The sequence below is a fragment of the Nelumbo lutea genome, chromosome 5, assembly GCF_056320005.1.
Source record: "Nelumbo lutea isolate HS-2025 chromosome 5, American lotus-T2T, whole genome shotgun sequence".
In the NCBI taxonomy this organism is placed as follows: domain Eukaryota; kingdom Viridiplantae; phylum Streptophyta; class Magnoliopsida; order Proteales; family Nelumbonaceae; genus Nelumbo; species Nelumbo lutea.
Genome location: NC_142688.1, coordinates 56,375,674 through 56,398,881, shown reverse-complemented (window position 1 = coordinate 56,398,881; position 23,208 = coordinate 56,375,674). Strand labels below are relative to the sequence as shown.

The 23,208-nt window shown below is 38.9% G+C and overlaps 1 protein-coding gene across 3 annotated transcripts in view; it reads left to right on the top strand.

The window, feature by feature from the left end:
* LOC148852556 (Polynucleotide adenylyltransferase family protein) overlaps positions 1-23,208 on the top strand; it is an 88,095-nt gene that overhangs the window by 22,877 nt on the left and 42,010 nt on the right. For all 3 annotated transcript variants that reach the window (XR_016099605.1, XM_088946609.1, XM_088946608.1), the window contains exons 4-6: positions 13,642-13,694; positions 15,863-15,912; positions 16,003-16,101. Coding sequence is in view for 2 of the 3 variants with exons in the window: in XM_088946609.1 (XP_088802735.1) it covers positions 13,642-13,694; positions 15,863-15,912; positions 16,003-16,101 (202 nt within the window). In the remaining variant the exon portion in view is untranslated. The remainder of the gene's footprint in view (positions 1-13,641; positions 13,695-15,862; positions 15,913-16,002; positions 16,102-23,208) is intronic.

The following is a 23,208-nucleotide window of genomic DNA, read 5'->3' as shown; positions in this document are numbered from 1 at the left end:
AGGTACTCTAGCTTCAGCCTACCATGCCTCCGCTCCAGGTACTACTGAACCTTGTTGGGTAATAGATTCAGGTGCATCCGACCACATGACTAGCTTGCCTTCATTGTTTCCCTCTTACCATTTGTCATCTGGTAGGGATAGAGTATCTATTGCTGATGGCTCCCTGGTTCCTATTTATGGGAAGGGGGACATTAAGTTATCAGATACGATCTCCTTGTCTTCTGTCTTACATGTTCCTAAGCTTGATACTAACCTCCTTTCAATCAGTAGTATTACCAAACACATGAACTGCTCAATAACCTTCTTCCCTGACTGGTGTGTTTTTCAGGACCTGGAGACGAAATAGGTGATTGGGACTGGCCGTGAGACGAATGGGATCTATCTGCTCGGGGAGAGTTCTCGTCGGGAAGAGTCAGTGGGTAAGAGGTCACTTGTTTCCCAGAGTGTGAGTTCGGTTATGCTTTGGCATAACCGATTGGGTCATTTGTCTTTTCGATCCTTAAAGAGTTTGTTTCCTACTTTGTTTGAGTCTGTTGAGTTGTCCCAGTTGCAATGTGAAAGCTGTGAGTTTACTAAACATTGTAGAAACTCTTATTCATTGAGTAATAAAAGGAGTAATCGTCCTTTTGATCTCGTGCATACGGATGTTTGGGGGCCATACCACATTCCTTCTATGGGTGGGTACAAATATTTTTTGTTATTTGTTGATGACCATACCCGGTTTTCTTGAGTTTATCTTATGCGTTCACGAGATGAGGTTCCCGCCCTGACCCAAAACTTTCACCAAATGATCCTAACCCAGTTTGATGCCAAGATTAAAGTTCTTAGATCTGATAATGCAAAGGAGTACTTTGCTAAGTCATTGGCATCTTACCTTCTTACTCATGGGGTTATCCATCAGAGCTCTTGTCCTCATACACCTCAGCAGAATGGGGTTGTAGAAAGGAAGAATAGGCACATTTTGGAGGTGGCTAGAAGTCTTATGTTTACCTCCAATGTCCCTATTCGCTTCTGGGGTGATGCTATCCTCACGGTGGTCTATCTTATTAATCGGATTCCTTTCCGGGTTCTTGATTTGTGATCTCCTTTTTCCCTTCTATACCCACATGAGGAGTTGTTTTCTATTCCCCTTAAGACATTCGGTTGTACCTGCTTTGTTCAGCTTCTCGGACCCCATCACTCCAAGTTTGAACCCAACGCCTCCAAATGCATTTTCCTTGGTTATGCACGAACTCAAAAGGGGTATTGCTGCTATGATCCTGTCTCAGGGAGGAAGTTCGTCTCCATGGATGTCACTTTCTTTGAGGAGACACCCTATTATCCTCGGGTTTCTCCTCAAGGGGAGAGCAGTGAGAGTAGGGGTTTAAGTCATTGTCTTCAGGGGGAGAGCAGTGAGAGTAGGGGTTTAGGTCCATGTCTTCAGGGGGAGAGCAGTGAGAGTGGGGTAGTTCCTTTACCTATTCCATTGGGTGATGGGAGCTGCAATGGTGAGGGTGGCTAGAGGGATCAGGAGTTGAGGGGAAGCTGCAATGGTGAGGGTGGTCACAGGGATCAGAAGTTGAGGGTCTATCACAGGCGGTGCAGGCAGGTTGATCTCGATCATCAGCAGTCCAAGCCAGCTCCAATCTCATCTGTGGCTCCAGGTCCAAGCATTACAGTCCTAGGACCCATAGAGACTTCTTCTATTGTTGCCATTTCACCTCCTACAGATGACATTGATCTTCCGATTGCAGTCCGTAAAGGGAAACGACATTGTACCACATCTACAACCCACTGTATTTCCCATTTTTTATCCTATGAGCGCCTATCGCCTACCTACAGGTCCTACCTTAGTTCCATTTCCAATGTCCCTATTCCAAGAACAGTGCAAGAGGCTCTATCAGTCCCGGAGTGGAGAGGTGCAATGCAAGTTGAAATGGATGCCCTGTTGAAAAATAATACTTGGGAGCTAGTTGACTTACCCAAAGGAAAGAAACCAGTTGGATGCAGATGGGTATTTACTGTAAAGCACAATGCAGATGGTTCCATTGAGAGGTACAAAGCTCGGCTAGTTGCAAAAGGGTTCACTCAGACTTATGGTATAGATTACTTGGAGACGTTTGCCCTGGTAGCCAAGATGACCACCATTCGGGTTTTATTATCTCTTGCAGCAAGCCACACTTGGCCTTTGTACCAAATGGATGTTAAAAATGCCTTCCTGAATGGGGACTTGCAGGAAGAGGTATACATGCAGTTGCCTCCTGGATACTATGATACAGAGACAGGTAAGAAGGTCTGCCGACTCAATAAGGCATTGTATGGTTTGAAGCAGTCACCTAGAGCTTGGTTCGACAGATTCAGACTAGCTCTTGAGAAGTTCGGTTATGTACAGGCCCAGTCAGATCATACACTGTTCATCAAGAGGGTGGAGTCTTCACTGACACTACTTGCAGTATATGTTGATGACATTGTGGTGATAGGAAATGACAACCATGAGATTGAGTCCCTCAAACGGCTCCATCAAGAGTTTGAGGTGAAAGATCTGGGTCCACTACGGTATTTTTTGGGCATTGAGGTTGCTAGATCTAAATAGGGGATTTTTGTCTCACAGAGGAAATATGTTTTAGATCTGTTGGCTGAAACTGGAAAGCTGGGTGTCAAACCTGCAGATACACCCATTGAACAGAACCACAGGATTAGTGCAGAGAGTGGAGAGCTGCTTGAAGACAAAGTTATGTTCCAGCGGTTAGTGGGAAAGCTCCTATATCTGTGCCTCACTCGGCCAGATATCAGTTATGCAGTTAGTGTTGTCAGTCAGTACATGCATTATCCTAGAACCATGCACCTTCTAGCAGCAGAAAGAATACTAGCATACTTGAAGAGATGCCCGGGTAGAGGTATACTGTTCAAGAACAATAACCACATGAAGGTGGAGGTCTATACGGATGCCGATTGGGTTGGGAGTTTTGATGACAGACGGTCTACCTCAGGATATTGTGCCCTTGTGGGAGGAAGCCTTGTCTCCTGGAGAAGTAAGAAGCAGAGTGTTGTCTCCCGGTCGAGTGCTGAAGCAGAATACGGGTCCATGGCCAACAGAGTGGCTGAAATCCTATGGCTAAGATCTCTACTTGAGGAGTTGGGTATTGAGTATGAGAAGCCTCTTATGCTATATTGTGATAATCAAGCAACCATTAATATAGCACATAATCCAGTGCAGCATGACAGAACCAAACATATCGAAGTTGATCGACATTTTGTGCGAGAAAGAGTTATATCACAAGAAGTGTGTCTTCGTACATCACATCCAATATGCAGCTCGCGGATATCCTCACCAAGGCTGTACCAAGGAAGAAGTTAGAGACATACCTATCCAAGTTGGGCATGATAGATATCTACTCCCAACTTGAGGGGGAGTGTAGAGAACACTGATGTGGGCTCCACTGCAGTGGTCCCCATTGTGTTCGTAGGACAGTAGTATTTGTTTCAGTTATAGTAGTGTCAGTTTGAGTCAGTTTGCTAATTCAGCTCTTGTTTATTTCAGTTTTATTTACTTTCTTTATTATGTAAGTACCAAGGGCAGATGTGTCCTTTCATCATGTACTAAACATAAACCTATAAATATTAAGAGAGTGGCGGCGGCAGATCTGTTAGAATCTGTCCCTCCTTTCAGCAACTTGTGTTCTCTTGCTTCTCTTTTATTCTCTCATTTTCTCTCATCTTCTCTTCTGTTTTACAAACCTAAAACCTTTTAGGATTCAAGACTGATTACAGTCTTGATCTTCTACAAACATATTGATGACAAAAAATATATGACCGATATGGGGTGTATCATGTCAAAACTTTGAACCTTGGTTTGCCTAGAACGAAAAGACATAAACTAGTCTTTTGAGGCAACTCTCGAACAAGGCAACTTGAAGACTCCAGGTATGGTGACAACCAGCTTTTATGCTGCACCAAGGATCCAATCAGCTTGAAAGCACTCATGGGCACACACAGCTCTGGTCCATGGAAGGATATGTCATCAATTGATTAGATGGTGCTCATGGTGGCTCACAGTTCTTGCACCAAGATAGGTCCAACATGATACTCATAGTTGGCCACAGCTCTTATCCAATACACAACCGACCTCTGAGTTCAACTTTAGGCACATCTCCTAGCAATAACAGTACACTATCAATACCACAAAGTTCAAACCCCAACCACTACTATTCAAGGAAGAGGGCACCACGTAATCAGAGATTTAACATTCCAAATGCCCTGATGACAGCACAAAGATAACTCGAAAACCAACAACTAAACTCCCCCATAACCAAAATCTGTAGTCCCTTCAGGCAATTTATCAGACATGTACATGGTGCAAGGGACTTTGCTGTTGAAGACACTTGAGTATTTCACCAAATACCTCCACTACAATATGGGCTGCTAACAATACAGTGACAAAGAAGAAAACCAAAGGATTATGCGGATGGCAGTAAAAGCAGATTTAGTTTGCACTATTTGGGAAGAAAGAAGTAAGAACCTAAAGGATCTTCCACAAAAAAAAGTAGAACCAAAGAAGAGCTGATTGAGGCTATAACAGTTATAACTGTGCATTGGGTAAGAACTCTAGAATTCTTCTGGGAGTGTTCAACTAATGATATTCTAAGAGCTTGGGCTGAAGTGGCACAAATGGGTACATTCAAGGAGAGATTGAGAATAGACTGGAAACCTCCGTCTGTAAATAGGCTTAAAGCTTAACTTTGGTGGCAGTTCAATGGGAAATCTGGGAAGGGCAGTTATAAGAGTCTTTAGAAACCACCAAGGTGTGGTGGTGGCTTTTTATTCAGGTCCAATTAGTATTGGGAATTCAGTGAAGGCTGAGATTTGGGTCCTACTACAAGGCTTGAGGAGCAGATGGGTGTCAGAGACTTGGAAGTTGAGGGGGACTTATAATTAGTCATCTCATGGACCAGGCAGGTCAACTCCGCACCTTGGCTCTACAGACATGTTTTCAGGGAAATAGACTTTTTTGCAAGGAGTCTTACTTCTATTATATGGGTGAGTAGAATGGAAAATGGTATGGCGGATGTATTAGCAAAGCAGGGAGTTGAAAGACCCACTCTATCAGTTGTACACTTTTACCATTCTCTGACAACCTTTCAAGCTTACAAGCTTTTTCTCAAACAATTGCCGTATACCTAATAAATACATGTTGGAATCAACAATTCTTGGACAAACACTTAATGCTCATAGCAAAAAAAATTGCCTCCTCTGTCCATGGTCCTTCAAATCTGAAATTTCACCCTCTTGGTTTAGCTAAAATTCTCAAAGTAAAAAAAAAAAAAAAGAACAAATAAACACCCCAAAGGAAACACATCCTCCAAACAACCATTTAAAACACCAACTGGAAGAACTAGAACCACTCTCAGCCACTCAACTTTTTAAAGACAAGAGAGGATGATCAAAGAAAAGGGAAGGGGAACCCTAGTCCTTGTGGTTTTTTCTCTTGTGCATTTTTCTTTAGAGCTTTGTCTTGCTAGTCTGTCCCTTCTCAGCCTTTTCCAGTTAAAGAGGTTTGGTGGAAGCCCATCTCACCAAGAATTCAAGCTTTTTGCTAGGAAGTGGTTCATGAGAATGTTAGTATAATGGATGTTATACAAAGAAGAAAGCTCTACTGGTGCTTATCTTCTAATAGGTGTGTTCTTTGTAATGCTTGTGATGAGTCTAGTTATCATTTACTAATCTCCTGTACATTTGTTTCTGGTATTTGGGAATTGGGAGTTGTTTCATTCTTCTCTTGGTTTTGGGTGCAAGTTGATTCATCAGGCTTGTGAGACATACTTATTCTCTTTGGTCACTTTGAGACATAGAAGAAGGGGAATATTAATGTGGAGGTGCATAAGGGCTATTGTTGTGGGAAGAAAGAAGTGCAAGAATTTTTAAAGAGCAAAAAAGATCCAAGGAAGCAGTGATTGAATGTATCAAGATCTGAACAGTTTCTTGGATACTTTGGAGATCTTCAATCCCTTCACATTTGATTACATCCTAATGAAGTGGAGGGAGGTGACTGATTCTTATTCAAAAAGGGACAGCCGGACAGGGTGATTAGGAGGTGGGAACCTCCAGAGAAGGGATATCTCAAGCTTAACTTTGATGGAAGTAGCATGGGAAACCTGGGTCCATCTGGGGTGGGAAAGGTAATAAGATATGAAGGGGTTGTAAAAGTAATTTAGTTGGGGCCAATTGGAGAAGGAGATTCTGTAAGGGTTGAACTATTGGCAGTGTTGGAAGGGGTGCAACTAGCAAGTGAGATAAACATCCAGAAACTTGTCATAGAAGGTAATTCTAAGGTGATAATTAGCTGGATTAAGAAAGAGGAAAAGCATAATGAACATTTGAGAATGAGGAATTAGATGAAGTTTAAATGGCTAACAAGGAATATACATGTGGAAACTGAATGGGTTCCAAGGTTGGCTAACAACCGGACTGATAGTTTAGCTGAGCAAGGGGTGAATAGAAATCATTTATTTGGGCTGAAGTTGTAGACCTTTTGTGGGGTGGGATAGCCTTTCTATACCCTCAACCTTGTAGAAAAAATTGTATAATATTGTTTACTATATGAGACAAATCAGTTTATCTCAACACAAACCAATGACAAGTAGGAGGAACCAAGATAATGAAAACAAGCAGATCTGAACTATAGCAGAACAATCTAGAAAACAATATTAAAACAAATAGAACATGAACAATAACAGAAAATAAAAAAAAAGATGGTTAAAACACAGAAAATGACTTAACAAACATATCTGAACATAACTGACAAATCTGGAGTCATCTTCGTTGTCATCTTTATCATCCTCATCAGAATCTACCTTCTCTTATGCCATCTCGTCATGAGTGGTTTGATTTTTTTGGTAATAGATATAAATGAAAATTTCGTTCAAATAAAGTAAAAAAACTAGAGTCAGGAAGGGCGACGAGTAATTACCCATAAAAGACAGTATAAAAGGCTGAAAACTACAAATGTTTCCAGCCCTGCCATTATCTAGCTCTAAAACAGACCAAAAACCTGCCCCAAGAGAACCTTTAGGCACTTCTTTAAAATCTGGTAAAATCAAGAGCATTCCAGCAGTTTGAAACATGTCCTCAAATAGATCTTCTCTTTACATGCTTCTTTACCTTAAAAGATCCTTCTATTTCTTTCCTTCTGCAGCTGCCAACAAACTGCAAAAGGTATACAACTCCAATATTGTTTTTTGCTTTCTTTCTCCCATGGAAGATAGGCCAGCTAGCAAAAATATCACTAGGGGAATGTGGGTCTCAACTCAAGACACCAAGTCAAAGAGCCAGAAGAAATAGCCCTGTGTACTTATATAGAAACAAAATTCGTAGCATAAATGAAGCACATCTTCCTCTGTTTATTCACAAAACACGCACTTACTAGCCATTTCAAAACCTATTCTTCTTAAATAGTCTTATGTAAGAATAGTACTCATAGCTGTTAACCAATTACTAGCCATTTCAAAACCTATTCTTCTTAAATAGTCTTATGTAAGAATACTACTCATAGCTGTTAACCAAGCAAAAACTTCCACCCTTGGAGGAATAGGATTTCTGCAAACACCCTTCACAATAGTTCATTCAAAATGATTCCTAGCCAAAGTTTTATTGAGTGACCTCACTGAAAATCTCTCATTCATACACTCCGTCCACCATCTTAAATTTGGCCTTTCCATACTAATCTCCACCTCTTGAAGCTGACAGCAAAATCCAGCATTCCTTGATCTCCCAATTCAATAAGGGTCTTTTAAATTTGGGACAGTATATGACCACTCCCTGTCTAACATCAAAAGCATGGAGAAATTGCTATTTTCTTCTCACTCATATTATACAACCATGGGCACACCTCACAAAGCCTCTCCATCCATGTCCAATTTTCCTTCCAAAATTTTATACTAGTTCCCTCCCCAACCCTCCAGGAAGTGCAACTCTCCCATCAAGGAATGGAATTTTATTATCTCCTTTCACATCTCCACCCCCAGATGTTGAAACCTCCTTGAATCACACCCAAAGTTGACCAACCCATATTTGCAAGCAACCACCCTTTTCCATAAAGTCTCTCTCCACCCCAAACCACCAACCCCATTTTCCCATGGTATGATAAAAGAGAAGAAAGAAGGAGATCAATAGAAGAGAGAAAGAAGAATTAGGGATGCTAACCACGACAAAACTACCTCTCTCAAATAAGAGAGGTGCGTTATGTTAGCACTATAATTATCTACATTACAAAATAGACTCTAATGGTACACATTTTCATTAAGATTTCTGATTATCACTTTTCTACCTAAAATTCCCTCTTTCATGAGTTTCGTCCATGTTGAACACACTAACAAAATTGAAATTAGATGCATGGATTGTTTAAATTGAAATTATATTCTTATGGTTTTGGTGTTGCCAGCATCCAGGATAATCTATATTTTTTACCCTTGTTCTTGAGCCAAACTACTTTAGATTTTTATTGTCAATTAGTTTCCTAACTTATGTAGTTTATGGACTTGAATTCAGCAATATATATTATTGTTTTTGTTTTCCAGATTCTGATGAAGATCACCCTCACAAATCATAATAGCAGGCTGTCCTTTATGAACTCAAGATATCTACTTTTTTAACTTCCAGCTTTGGGAGTTTTCAACTTTGTACATGTTATTGTTTGATTGGTCAACTTCTTTGAGGTTCTGTAAGTTGCTTTACCCCCAAAATTTAAAGGACACCTAGATTTTACCTACATGACAAAAACAGGAGAACCCAGTGCTACATGGGGGTGGTGGGGCATAATACTTAGCCTTATGTGCCTCTATCATGATTATGAAAAACATTTACAGCAGGAAACATGTTTTCCCAGAAAGTGGGTTGGGATTAGAGTTTTCTTCATAACATGCTTTTGAACTTAAGGTTGTTTTCCAATTGAAAAACACTGCTCTTATTAATGTTATTTGTCTTAATCTTTTTGGTCTTAAATGAAAATCATATCAGAAAAGAAAGAATCTACAAGATGTAAACAGGTCATAAAGCCAAGAAAAAAAATCAAAGATTAAGTGGCAGCATAAAGAAACCCCTCTACTAACCCTGGGCCTCATACATGAGGCCTTATAAAAGTCAACCATATACATTTGGATTCAAATTTGAAGGTGTCATCCACAGTAAAACAACAAACAGCATTGCTAACTGCTCCCAAACTTGAAAAGAGACCAAATAACAATCTCACGAATTGAGCAATCACTAAAGGGATGGGCCCATCCAGTCCAAGGATGAAAATTTCGCAATGTATCAGCCCGTATTGGCTGATATGTGTCGTATCTATGGGTCACCAATACGCGAAATCCTTGCTGTTTCAGGGTTTACCCTATTTTGGGGGTGGGGGGGGGGGGTAGATGGTCCTTATACCAACCCCCTGAATAGGTTTAAAAAAACTATAAAAAATGTGGTGTTACAAAGTCTGATATGCCGCATTTGGCATATTGGACTGTATCGATACTTTGAACCTTGATCCAGCCTATACCTTGGGATGCATAGCGTACTATAATAGCATTGTTTTATAATCCTTAATAATGTTTCACAATTACCAATAAGAAAAGAATTAAGCAACAACCCACCAAATCAGAATCATCAACGGGAAAATAGACTATCCACTAACTGACATCCAGGGGCCTCACTAAATCAACATATACCATAGTATTATCATGAATTAAGCAACCTTTGGTTGTACATGAAATACTTAAGTTTGTCTTGCTACTTCCACACAAGGATCAAGGTTTTGGTATCGGGTATCGTATTGGACAACTCATATATGGATATGGATACAGATACACTTTGGAAACACATGGGTATGAACGAAAAAGATGGAAACACTTTTCTTTTTTTTTGATAAATGAATGAAGTTTATTAATCAGCAGAGGAGAATAGTACAATGTCCCAAGGAGAGGCACGAGGTGCAACCTCTCCAGGTTAGTTAAGTACAGCTTCCATAATATTATAACAACTTAGAAAACAGCACAAAAAAGGACCTCCCTGGATACCCCCTGTTTAGCCAGAGAATCAGCCATAGTATTAGCTGACCTACTTACCCAATTTTCCTCAAATCTCATATTCCTAGTTAACCACTTTACTTTTTTGATGAGGTCTTTGTAGCCCCAAATGGTAGCATATGGGTTTAGAAGCCACCTTGTTACCACTTGAGAGTCCCCTTCAACTAGGAGATGATCCACCCCAAGCTGGTTAGCGATCTGAATTCCTTGTACTGCAGCTAGTATTTCTGCCCTGGTAGAGTCCCACACTCCCACCGGTCCTAAGAATAAGGAGATGATATTGTTGTCCTTATTCCTCAGGACACCCCCTATACCTGACGGCCCAGGGTTACCTTGGTTGTTTCCATCAAAATTTAACTTGATGACACCTTCTGACGGTGGATCCCATTCTGATAAGCGTTTATTCTTCTTTGTAGAAGTATCAGCTATTACTAACCAATTCCTCCACAAGTCATCAAAAGAAAAATCATCCAATATCTCCACGGTTTTCAGCCAATGTATTGCTCTTGTTAGGATGCAGTCCTTCACTTCATCTAATCTTCTTTCCTTCTCTAAGCAAACTCTTGCATTCCTTTCCTCCCATAGGGTCCATAAGGTTGCTGCCTTGACACATTTCCACATGAACTTGCCTCTTCTAGTGTGCCAAACAGAAAAAGATGATAACATACTCAAATCAGTTGGTGGAGACTACTTACCTCCAAATAAACTAAGGCTCCAACTCCATAAGTCTATAGCAAAAGAGCAGGAAATCAGCAAATGGAAACAATCCTCATTATGGGCCTTGCACAAGAAACACCAATTCGGGGAGAGACAAAGAGAGGGCCGCTTTTTCTGCAAGTTTTCCAAAGTATTGATTTTCCCATAGTAGACTTCCCAACAGAATACAACAATTTTTGGAGGAATAGGTTGGGCCCAAGCTTCTTTGAAAGGGAACCCTTGGGAATTGGGGTTGGAACTGAGGGATTTTTGAAAAGAAGAGCAAGTGAAAGTACTTTTAGGAAGAGGAGTCCAAACTCTATGATTAGACGAAGTGGGGTCCAAACAAATAAACTTTAGTAAATGTAGAAGCTCAGTGATACAAATCGACTCACCATCCCTCAATCCCCTACAAAAACCGAAATCCTAGTTTAAAGACGAGGGACTTAACGGGTTCAGAAGAAAATTTGCAATCGGGTTCGGAAGAAAATTTGCAATCGGCTCATTTTTGTGAAGGGATAGGGAATAAAGCGAGGGGAATAGATCTTTGAGGGGTTGAGTACCCACCCAAACATCCTCCCAGAACCTGATAACATCATGAAATAGGCATCATACCTGATAAAACTGAGGAAGCGAGGGAGAATACCATGTATAGCTTTCCAAGGTTTTGTAAGGGTAGCTTGATGAGATATCCTGGCATCCCATCCATTTCCTAAGCAGCTATGAATGCTAAACACCACCTCATGCCATAATCTCTCTCTCTCTCGGGGCCATCTCCATAACTACTTCCCAAGGAGGGCTACATTCTTCAGCACTATATTCCCTATCCCTAGACCCCTTCTTCCTTAGGTTTTTTAACTATCTCCCGTCTAACCAGGTGATCCTTTTTCACCTCCCCTCCATAGAAAGTTCCTCGTTACCTTCTCCAGTTTCTTGGCCTCCCTTGGGGGAATCCTGAACACTGATAGGTAGTAGGTTGGAAGGTTGGCAAGTGTAGCCCTAATAAGGTCACCCTACCCCCTATTGAGATGTAATTCTTTTCCCAAGATGCCTATCTTTTATCAAAATTTTCCACAATAGGGGCCCATAAACTACTTTCTTTAGGGTTAGCTCCTAAGGGTAGCCCTAAATAGGTCAAAGACCATGGAGAGGTAATGCAACCTAAAGATATGGAAACACTTGGATATGCTAGGAAAATGTATACAAATCACATAAATACATTAATAACACTTCTTTTAATGCCAAAATAGCCACAAATAATGTATTTATCAAAAAAAAAAGCCACAAATAATGTTAAAATACATAAGTAATACATATTTTAATGGTATATATGATTAAATACGTTACAATTAATATAGCGGGATTCATATATATCATAAAATTTATGGATGCATCATTTTTTCTAGAAGAGTCCAATAACAAAAAAGTTAACTAAAAAAAATTCTCAAATGTTTTGGTAAACAATATTTTTATTTTTGTAAACAATAAATATGTTATTATAAAATGTAAATAAAAATATCAATTAATAATTTATAAAAATACAATCTTAACTTAAAATATATCATATCTATTAAAATTTCTAAGATATATATCATATGAAAATTCATAATTTTGAATTACTTAACTAATTATTCCATTATTAATATTTTTATTTGTGTAAAGTTTCTAAAATACAAAACCAGTTTTTTTTTGTTATAAATGTAGATTAGTAGATGTAATAGATTCAATTTACATTATATCCTTGAATATTTTATAAAGAATATTATTATTTTTGTAAATAATAAATATATTGTTATTTAATGCCAAAAGTATTAATTAATAATTTATAAAAATTTCAAGATACATATCATGTGCAAATTTATAAATTTTAAGTATTAAAATAATAATTCTATTATTAATATTTTTATTGTATAAATTTCGTGGTATTAAAAATCAGTTTTGGATATAAATATGGATTTGATAGATTATTTATTCAATTATTTTATACATTTTAAGTACTAAATAATTATTCTATTATTAATATTTTTATTTGTATAAATTTCGTGAGATTAAAAATCATTTTTGGATATAAATATGGATTTGATAGATTATTTATTCAATTAATTTATAAGTTTTGAGTACTAATCAATTTTTCTATTATTAATATTATTCTTTTTAATCTATAGTTGGAGTTGTTGAAACATATTTTATTTGTTTGGACCACCTTTGAACATTAAAGATAGTGAAAGTTTTCTTTTATTTATAGTTATAAGATGAAAGGTGGCTTACTGGTTTAAGGATGCATTTAAGTCTGGGGAGTTGTGTGACCTGGGTTATGATCATGCCAATTGTGTTTTTTTTTTTAGTAGAGATACAATTCATTATTTCTGTGTATCGGTGTGTATTGGCCAATACAATGCGATACAAGCCGATACACACTTGTATCGGTCTGATATGAACAACTTAATGAAACACTAAGTTGTAGCGTATTCTTATCCTTGCAACTTGATACCAATATGATATGGGGTGTATTGTGTCAATATTTAAAACTTGCTTCTACACCCCTGATTTTGAGGCTCCTGATTGTACCTTCTTACTTCTATTCTGCTTCTGGTTCAAAGTTCTTGCAATGAATTTAGGATCTCTTCCTTGCTTTCATGAAAATCACTTGGTAGGGAATGACTCTCAGCTATTCTAACCAGTGGATGCTCAAAACTTGAACATTTTTTCATTTTACCTATTTGAACACCATTTTTGTTTTTTTTTAATTTATTATAATTCTGACAGGCACTTTTGTTTTTTTATCTTTTCTTATTTCCATATAACTTTTAGTTAATTTATACTAATTCTGTTGGGTGTAATAGTTATTTATCTTTTATTAACAGTGTCAAGTTGTGCTTATGTTTTAATGCAATTTCTGTAGAAATTTGGCAGTGCGGAAGAGGATGCATTTAGAAGGGATTTAACCATCAATAGGTAGTTGAATCTGCATTAAATGTGCTGCTTTTATCTTCTTCTTCTGTTACCTATACTATTAATTGTCAAATATGAATACTAGAGAAGCTACTGAAAGCTGCTTGTCTACTTTCTAGAGAAGCTCCTGAAAGCTGCTTCACATAAAAGCCACCCTCCGAAGCTTGTTTGGAAAGCAGCTTCCATTCACAAAATGGGGGCCATTGCTTGGCGTAATGATAAAATCTCAGACTGACAAGCATGAGAATGTGGGTTCAAGTCTGAGTGCAGCCACTTTGTGCTAAAAGAAAAAAATGGCCAAAAGTTAGGGGCACTACTTGTCTCCCACCACAGTCAGATTCAAGTGTCTGACCATCTCTTGATTTTCAGGCCTAAAGCCTAAAACCTAAATCCTAAATTCCTGAACCATAACCCTAAAGCCTAAGCGTTAAGCCCTAAACCCCTAAACCTTTACTATAAACCCTAAGTTCTAACCCTAAAGCTTAAATCTTAAACCCTAAAATCTAAACTCTAAACTCTAAACTCTAAACCCTTAAGCCCTAACCCCTAAACCCTAAAGTTAGTGTATAAAATGGCTTTGGTTGGACACATGTTCTCTAACCGGGTTGGAGTTTAATATTTTCCAAAGGTTAGGTCCATATCCAGCTTACCCATCTCTAGACCCCAGATAGCTGGGTTCAATGTTTGGTAATGGCCTTTTAGTGTCCATTCACAAAATGAATCCCAAATCCCATAAGAGCCCTCCTTTTGTTACCTTCCATCTTCATTGTTCCTCCTCACCCTCATATTCTAATCCTTGTCCCAACTATATGGGTTGGTTACATGAATCCTATTTCACCAGTTCCTTTTATTTAATGCCATATCCATTGTTAAATTATTGGTTCTTAAATCATTTCTTACTACTTAACCATGTCCTTTATGGTCTACCCTTTGCCCTTCTAGCCCCTTTAACTTGTAACAAATTACTTTGTCTTATGGGTGCTGTTGATGAACTTCTATGCAAACCATCTTAGTCTACTTTCTCTCATTTTACCACCTACAGGAGATACTCCTAAGTCCCTACATATGAGTTCCTTTCTGATTTTATTCTTTTTAGTTTTCCACTCATCCATCTTAGCATACACAATTATGCCACTCATTTTCTGGACATATTGTTTCTTGACTTCCCAACACCCTTCTCCATACAACATAGCTCGTATTACAACTATTTTATAGGATTTTCCTTTTAATCTAAGTGGTAGTCGCCTATCGCATAAAACTCCCATCCTGCCCTAATTCTATGGACAATATCCTCCTCAATCTGTCTTTTGTTATGAATTATCAAACCAAGGTACCAGAAAAGGCCACATTGAGTTATCTCTTTGTCTCCAATCCATCTTCATTGTTCCTAAAGTGGTTTAATGATAGAACTCCAATCTTCTACCCACAAGTCACTACAACTGCACATTGGGAACATATTCCCATCAATGATAACTCAGATGTTCCTGATGTGCAGCTGTAGTGTCTTGTGGCCTTGTGGATAACAATACAGACTCTTAATGATGAGGCTCCTGAGTTGATCAAAAGCAACCCCAAAGGCCCAAACGCAATCTCAGCTTCAGAATGAAATTAGTTCTCCCACCCCCATTCACATTGTGTGTAGTTAGTTTGTCCATTATCTGTAAATTTGTTTATTTCTTAGCTCCAATAATTTGATTCCTCTCCAGGAAAGCTAGCTGGTGCTGGCTTGAGGAGTGTTCCGGGTGTATTGTGAATGAGGAATGGGGCGGGCTACTTTAGGGAGAAGATCTAACTTAGACCAATTGGTGTCTGCTTTTTAATATGTGCAATTTAAGTGTTAAACTGTTAACATTAAGCATCCTTCTCACTAGAGAGAGAGGTAGAGATGTGTTGTAGACTTGTAGCATTTGTCCTAACTTTTTCTTTTTCTTCTTCTTCTTCTTCTTCTCTTGGTCATGCCTTGCCTTGGAGGTCAAGAATTTTATTCGTAACAAGAATTTTATTTATTGCCTATTTCTTCACCTTATTCGTAACAAGAATTTTATTTATTGCCTAAGCATCACTAGGTCATGCCTTGCCTTGGAGGTCAAAATTCCAAAGTATTAGGCAGTGAGCGACATTGACTACATCTATAGATTAATTTGTTATTGATCTTTTGCTTTGTTTGACAGCTTATTCTATAATATCAATACTAGTTCGGTGGAGGATTTCACTAAGAGAGGTTAGATTTGTTGAACATTCATGACATTTGTGTATATTGTGGGATAAATAGTCACTTAACATTTTTTTTTATTATTGTTCTTTCATTCAGGTGTTGCAGATCTTAAATCTGGAAAGATAGTTACTCCTTTACCTCCAAAGGAGACATTTTTGGATGATCCTCTACGAGTTCTTCGAGCTATTCGTTTTGGTATGTCAGATTATCTTTTCCTTTATTCATCTAGTCACATTTTGAATTGTAAAATTTCTTTGTTGAGAATTACATAAAAACTTGGTAGTACCAGAATTGTCATCATGAATTAGAAATTGTAGTAATATCAACATATAACTTGGGGTGGAATCTATAATTTCCCTCTAATTTTATTAAATTGTCTTTTCTTCTCCTCTCTTCTTGTAGGGCTGTCAATGGGTTGGGCAAACCTAATAAACTTGAACCAAACCAACCAAATTATATAGGGTCTGGGTCTACATTATTTGTCTTAATTATAATTGTTTTGAAATTGGTTTGGTTGTTCTCAAACCGATTAAGACCCTAACCCATCATCATCATAATCCATGCCTTATCCCAACTATATGGGGTTGGCTACACAAACCCTGTTTCACCAATCTGTTCTATTTAAACCCATATCACTGTTAAATTATTAGTTCTTAAATCATTTCTTACTACTCCATGTCTCTACACATGTCCTTTTTGGTCTACCCTTAGCTCTTCTAGCCCCTTCCACTTGTAACAATCACTTCTTCTAACTGGAGTTGTTGGTGGTCTTCTATGCACGTGACCAAACCATCTTAGTCTACTCTCTTATTTAATCACTTGTTGGAGCTACTCCTAGGTTTCTACAGATGGCTTCATTTCTAATTCTATCCTTTCTAGTTTTTCCACTCATCCATCTTAGCATTTGCATTTCTACCACACTCATTTTCTGTACATGTTTCTTGACTGCCCAACACTTTGCTCCATTCAGCATAACTGTCCTTACAACTATTTTATAGAATTTTCCTTTCAATCTAAATGGTATTCTCCTATCACCCAACACTTTGGGTGTCATTCTCCTCAATCTATCCCTGTTATGAATTATTGAACCAAGGTACTGGAAATGGTCACATTGAGTTATCTTGTCTTCAATCCTAAGAGTATCCTGATTTACTCTCCTATTATTACTAAATTTACATATCATATACCTTGTTTTAGCCCTTATTTTAAAACCTCTAGTTTCTAGGGCATTTGTCCATAAGCTTAATTTTGCATTTAACATGCACTATGGAACTTTTTCTTGAACATGTTCTTAATTAGGTCATTGTAACTAAAAAAATTCAGGCCTCTTCCACTGATGTTTTAACATTGGTTGCCGCCTCCTCGTACATATCCTTAATTAGGTCTATCCCCCTATTTTGAACCCCTTTATTTTCCAAGACCCACCATTTTCTCTCTCTAGGACTATATCATAGCATTTTTTAGATCAATGAACACCATATGAAACCTTTCTTCTTCTCTTTCAACTTTTCTCTTAATCATCTTGAAAGAAATATAGCTTCTATTGTTGATTTCCTTAGCATAAAACCAAATGGGTTCTCTGGTACACTTGTTACAATTTGTAATCTTTGTTTAATTTCTCTCTCTCAAAGTTTCATAGTGTGTTCATGATTTTAATCCCTCGATAGTTATTTCAACTTTGTATATCCCCTTTGTTCTTATTAATCCCTCTCAAAGTTTCTCCTATCATCAGGCATGCTCTTTTCTTTTACTATCTTATTAAATAGCATAGTTAGTTATAACAAACTTGCCTCTCCCGTACCTTTTCAAGCTTCTATTTGCAGTCTCATCAAGTCCTAACACCTTTCCCTTCATCTTATTTAGTGCCTCTTTTATTTCAGTAGGTCTAACTCTAACAAGGTATTATTTTTAACACTTTGCTAGCTTATCCTCCGTTAGCACTCTCTCACTGTTATTTATTTAATAATTTTTCATTATAGTTTTTTTTCCCATTTTTGTTTGATTTCCTTATCTTTTACCAAGATTCTTTGATCTTTATCTTTAATGCACTGAACATGGTTTAAATCTTTGCCTTTCCTTTCTCTTAGCTTTGCTAGTTTTTGCATTCATTTTTCTCCCTCTTTACTGTCTTTTTGGTTTCCGCAACTTGGATGAGAAAATAGGAATCTTTATCTTTTCCCAAGATTCTTATTTTCTCTCATTTGTTTTGGCCAAAAGAATGAGGTGCGATGAGAATTCGCTTGTCAAAATTAGGAACATGGGGCCTCACCAAATAGGTGTGACCCCACCGAGAAACGAAAAATCTGAGATGCGAGTGAGAAAAAAGTATTGAGGGCATGGAGCTGGTATCTCCACCAAGCATCACACCCCTGAAACAATCAGAACTCTGACCATTGTCATCTTCATCTCCAGCGAAGGTAGGACCTTCGATCATCATTTTCGTCTCCGTTTCACAACATTTAAACCTTTTCTGTATTTTCTTTGCTTGAAACCTCATTCTCTTTCTCTCTCTAGTTGAGCTTCAAATCCTAAACGATAAGGAGTTGGATCATTGTCTTCATCTCCGGCGAAGGTATCTGTAAATGTTCTTCATTTTCCTCTTTGAACTTTTTTTTTTGTATTTTTTTCTCAAAACCTCATTTTTCTTCCCATGAGTTTCAGAGCCCCAATGGCCAAGGAATCTGATAATCATCTTCTTCATCTCTAACAAAGGTTAGATCCGTTTCCTTTGTTCAAATGTTTTTTTTTTTTGTATTTTTTTCCTCTAAACCTTTGGTGCTTTCCCCTAGTTAGAGTAGACTAAAGAGGGGCATTTTGGTCCTTTCCGCTAAGTAAGGTGTTAGCTGTATGTCTCCTCATATGCAGGGGCATTTCAGTCTTTGTAATATTATTTTCTGTAATGTTTAAGCATATGGTTGACTGGGTTAGATGAATAGTCTTCTCAGTTCGAAACCATTTTTCCTCTTCTCCCTCCTCTCTTCTTCTTCTCTTCTTTCTTTCTCTTCTCTCAGTTCGGCTGAACAGCACAAACATGGTATCAGAGCACCATTGACAGCAGTCGATTAGAGGCTTGACCTTTGGTGACAAGGAAAGAGTACAACAGTCGAGTGAACAGAAAAAAAAAAGTTTTTTTTTTTTTTTTGTGTGGACTGCTGTCACCATGTGTGTGACAGCTGTGGTGGTCCAGTAGGTGCAGTCGTGGTGGTCTGAACCCTCAAATGAGCAGTTTCAAGAGGGATTCTTTGTGGTTTTAAATCTGCATGTTAGCAGTACAGTGGTGTTTGAAGTGGCCGAATGTATGCTAGGGCAAGTACGTGGTGATTGCAAGTGTACTTGTGTGGTAGCTGACGAAGTGTAGTGCAGTGGTTGCAACTGTTTTTTTTTTGTGTGTGTGACAGGCAGAACCGACTTTGTAGACTGAAATGGCTTCGATGGGTGATGTGAGTGGTGACTAGAAATCAAGAGTCATTATCTCCTTTGATTTTTTAAACGTCCAGATGACCTCCATCAAACTTAATGGTGAAAACTATGTTCCGTGGGCCAAGTCGGTGGAGGTGTTTTTGAAGGCTAAGAAGAAAGTGAATCATGTACGGGAGGAGAAACCTAGTGCTGAATCCCCAGGTTTTAGTGATTGGGAGCAAGAGGATGCTCAAATTAAGACGTGGTTGTGGAACAATATGGAGCCTAGAATCAATGTTAATTTCATGTTTTTAGATACAGCAAGGAATATATGGGAACATGCCAAGGAACTCTATTCCGGACAAGACAACACCACAAGGGTTTATCAGCTTTATCAGGAATACTTCAGTTTGCAGTAGGGAAATCAGATTCTTGAAGAATATTACGCAAGTATGAAGAATCTTCGAAATGAACTTAATGTCTATCATCCCTTGACTCCGGACGTCAAAGTTCAGGAGCAACAAGGGGAATAACTAGATGTTACTCGGTTCTTGGTAGGACTGAAGGCAGAATATGAACCTGTCAGAGCATAGATATTGGGAGGGTCTGCTCTCCCTGCCCTAGAAGAAGTGTTTGCCCATCTCCGTAGGATATCTCTCACCCCCACAGAGTGTAAAATACCTTCTAACAGATCAGCACTTGTTGGCACTCGAGGTGGTTCTTATGGACACAGAGGAGGTGGTCGTATAGTTAAGGGAGGCCGTTGTAACCCTATGGGTGGTTGTGGCAGTGAATGAGGGGGAGGTTGTGGCAGAGGAAGGGGGAGCACTACTAGAAAATGCACACATTGTGGGAGAGGACACACAGTTAACTTCTGCTATGATTTGCATGGCCCACCATCAACATGGGCTAATTATGCAGTTGTCGGTGGTAGTGAAGTTAGTGGTATTCAACTAGTTGATCCATGATCCTCTATTGTCACAACTACTTCTGGAAAGGAGATGATGAGTATTCAAAGAGAGGAGTATGAGCGATTTCTCTCGGCCACCTCACATTAGAATACTGCCACCCTTGCTCATTCAGGTATAGCTTGCCTAGCATCCAAACCTTCACCCTGGATAATTGACTTTGGAGCCTCTGATCACATGACCGGCACTCCAGGTGTGTTTTCCTCCCTTTCTCCAACCTCTACGTCAAATAATGTTACCCTTGCCAATGGATCTACTTCCCCCATCTATGGTGTTGGTAATGTTAACACAACATCTCTTTCTTTGACTTCTATTTTATACATTCCCAAGTTTCCTTTCAATTTTATGCCTATTAGTAAACTAACCAAATTCCTTAATTGTTCTGTTACATTTTTATTTTGATCAATAACAAGTTCATTAAATTCATTGAAACAACATAAGAATAATTACAACAAGACAGACAAACACTCTTATCTTCCAAATACAACTTAAATCCTCAAAAAAAGAAAAGGAAAAGAAGAAACAGTTAAGTTACAACTTGGCCCAAAACATTGCTTCCCTTTCTATCCCTTTTTTAGCTAATCCATTAGCTATAGAATTAGCTGATCTTTTAACCCAACTCATCCTGAGTTCCATCTCCTGCACCAGCCACTTGAATTTCCTTCTTTCATTGCTATAGTTCCATAAGCCACAATTGTCTTTAATCAACCACCCTATCACCACCTCCGAGTCCCCTTCAATTATGAGTTTTCTGACATTCTTCTCCTTAGCTTTCTGGACTCCTTCCATAACTGCCAAGATCTCAGCTCGAAGGGAGTCCCCCACTCCAATTGGGCCTGAGAACAGGGCAGAAATGATCCCGTTCTCATCCCTAAAAATACTCCTAATCCCTAATTGTCCAGGATTTCCCCTACAACTCCCATCAAAGTTTAATTTTAAGAAACCAGTAGGTGGGGGCATCCAAGACACCCTTATTACTGGTTTGGTCTGTGTGCAGTTTGCAATCTCACCCCACTTCCTCAACATGCCATCCACTGTGTAGTCTGTGAATAGCTCTAAAGATTTCAGCCACTGTACAACCTTTATATGGATCACAATCTTCAACTCTTCAGTCTCTCTCTCATCTTCTAAGAAGATCCTAAAATTTCTTTCTTCCCATAATGACCAGCATATTGCAGCCCTCAGTCCTCTCCACATAGTCATTCCCCTTTTTATGCGCCACTTGAAAAAAAAGGGGGGTAAAGCGACTTTGCAAGTCTGATGGAGGGTGCCACCTACACGCAAATAGAGAAAAAGTCTACTCCTAAATTGACCTTGCAAATTGGCGAGACACCAATAAGTGAAAACCAGTCTCCCCATCTGCTTTGCAAAGAACACATCAATGAGGTGACAAGCAAGTATTGGGTCTCTTCTTTTTGAGCAAATCACCAGTGTTGAATCCTTCCAGATAGGCTTTCCAACAAAAACTACCAACCCTAGGAGGAATTGGTCTGGACAAAACCTCACAAACCAGGAAAGGGGAGGTTTTAGGACTGTGGACTGGCATAGGACTTTGAAGAAGGAAGCATAAGAAAAAGAGCCCATGGGGGTAGGGGTCCAAATTCTAGAGTCCACCTTATAGGGGTCTAAGAAAACATTATCAAAAAGATCAAGGAGGCTCAAAATATTGTCGAGGTCTGAGTTCCTCACAGCCCTCCTCAGACCTAGGTTCCACCCAAACTTAGAACTGGAAGAGGAAGGGGTGATGAAAGAAGAAATTAGCTCATTTTTAAAATCAGAGAGAGCATACAAAGAAGGAAACTGGTCCTTAAGAGGAACATTCCCCACCCAAATTTGTTCCCAGAGTTTTATGGAATTACCTGAATTCAAATCATACCTGACAAGAGGAGAGAAAACTGGAAGTAGATCATGAATGGATTTCCAAGGTGAAGTGCTTGTGGTCCTTGTTCTTATTCCAGCATCTCATCCATTTTGCTCCATCCCATGTATGCTTGCCACTATTCTAGCCCATTGCTTCTCTTGCTCCAGAGAAAACCTCCACAACCACTTCCCCAAAAGGGTGGAATTCCTTTTCTTGATGTTCCCAAGCCCCAAATCACCATAAGTTTTACTCCTGTTCACCACCTTCCAGCTAACTCTATGGTCCCTCTTCTCCTCTCTCGGCTCCCAAAGGAAATCTCTCATCAACCTCTCTAACCTACTAGAAATCTTCACTAGAATTTTGAACACAAAAAGGAAATAAATGGGTAATTTTGAACACGAAAAGGAAATAATGTGGCCATCACCTCCACCACCTTCTACTTCGGCAGCTGATCCAACTCTTTCCACAACTGAATTACCTTCTGATCATAACCTTCCTATTGCTGTGCGGAAAGGTAAACATAGTTGCACGCTACATCCTATATCCAATTGTGTTTTTGTATTATACCTTTCCGCTTCCCTTCATGAGTTTATTACCCTGTTGTCCTTTGTATCCACACCTAAGGATGTTCAAGAGGCTTACCTCACTAGGGTGGCGAAAAGCTATGGAAAAAGAACTCTTTGCTCTTCATCAAAATAATACATGGGAACTCACCAATCTTCCCCCAGGTAAACATGTTGTTGGTTGTAAGTGGGTGTATACTGTTAAGTATCTACCAAATGGGAGAGTGGAACGACTGAAAGCCCGTTTAGTTGCAAAAGGGTACTCTCAAATTTATGGTGCAGACTATGTTGAAACATTTTCTCTAGTTGCAAAGATTGGCTCAATACGTGTGCTGATTTCCCTAACTGCATTGCATGGTTGGCCTCTCTTTCAGGTTGATATTAAAAATGCTTTTCTCCATGGTGATCTTCCAGAGGAAGTGTACTTGGAGCAACCACCAGGGTTTGTTGCTCAGGGGGATGATGGTAAGGTGTGTAAGCTCAAGAAGGCGATCTATGAGCTCAAATAGTC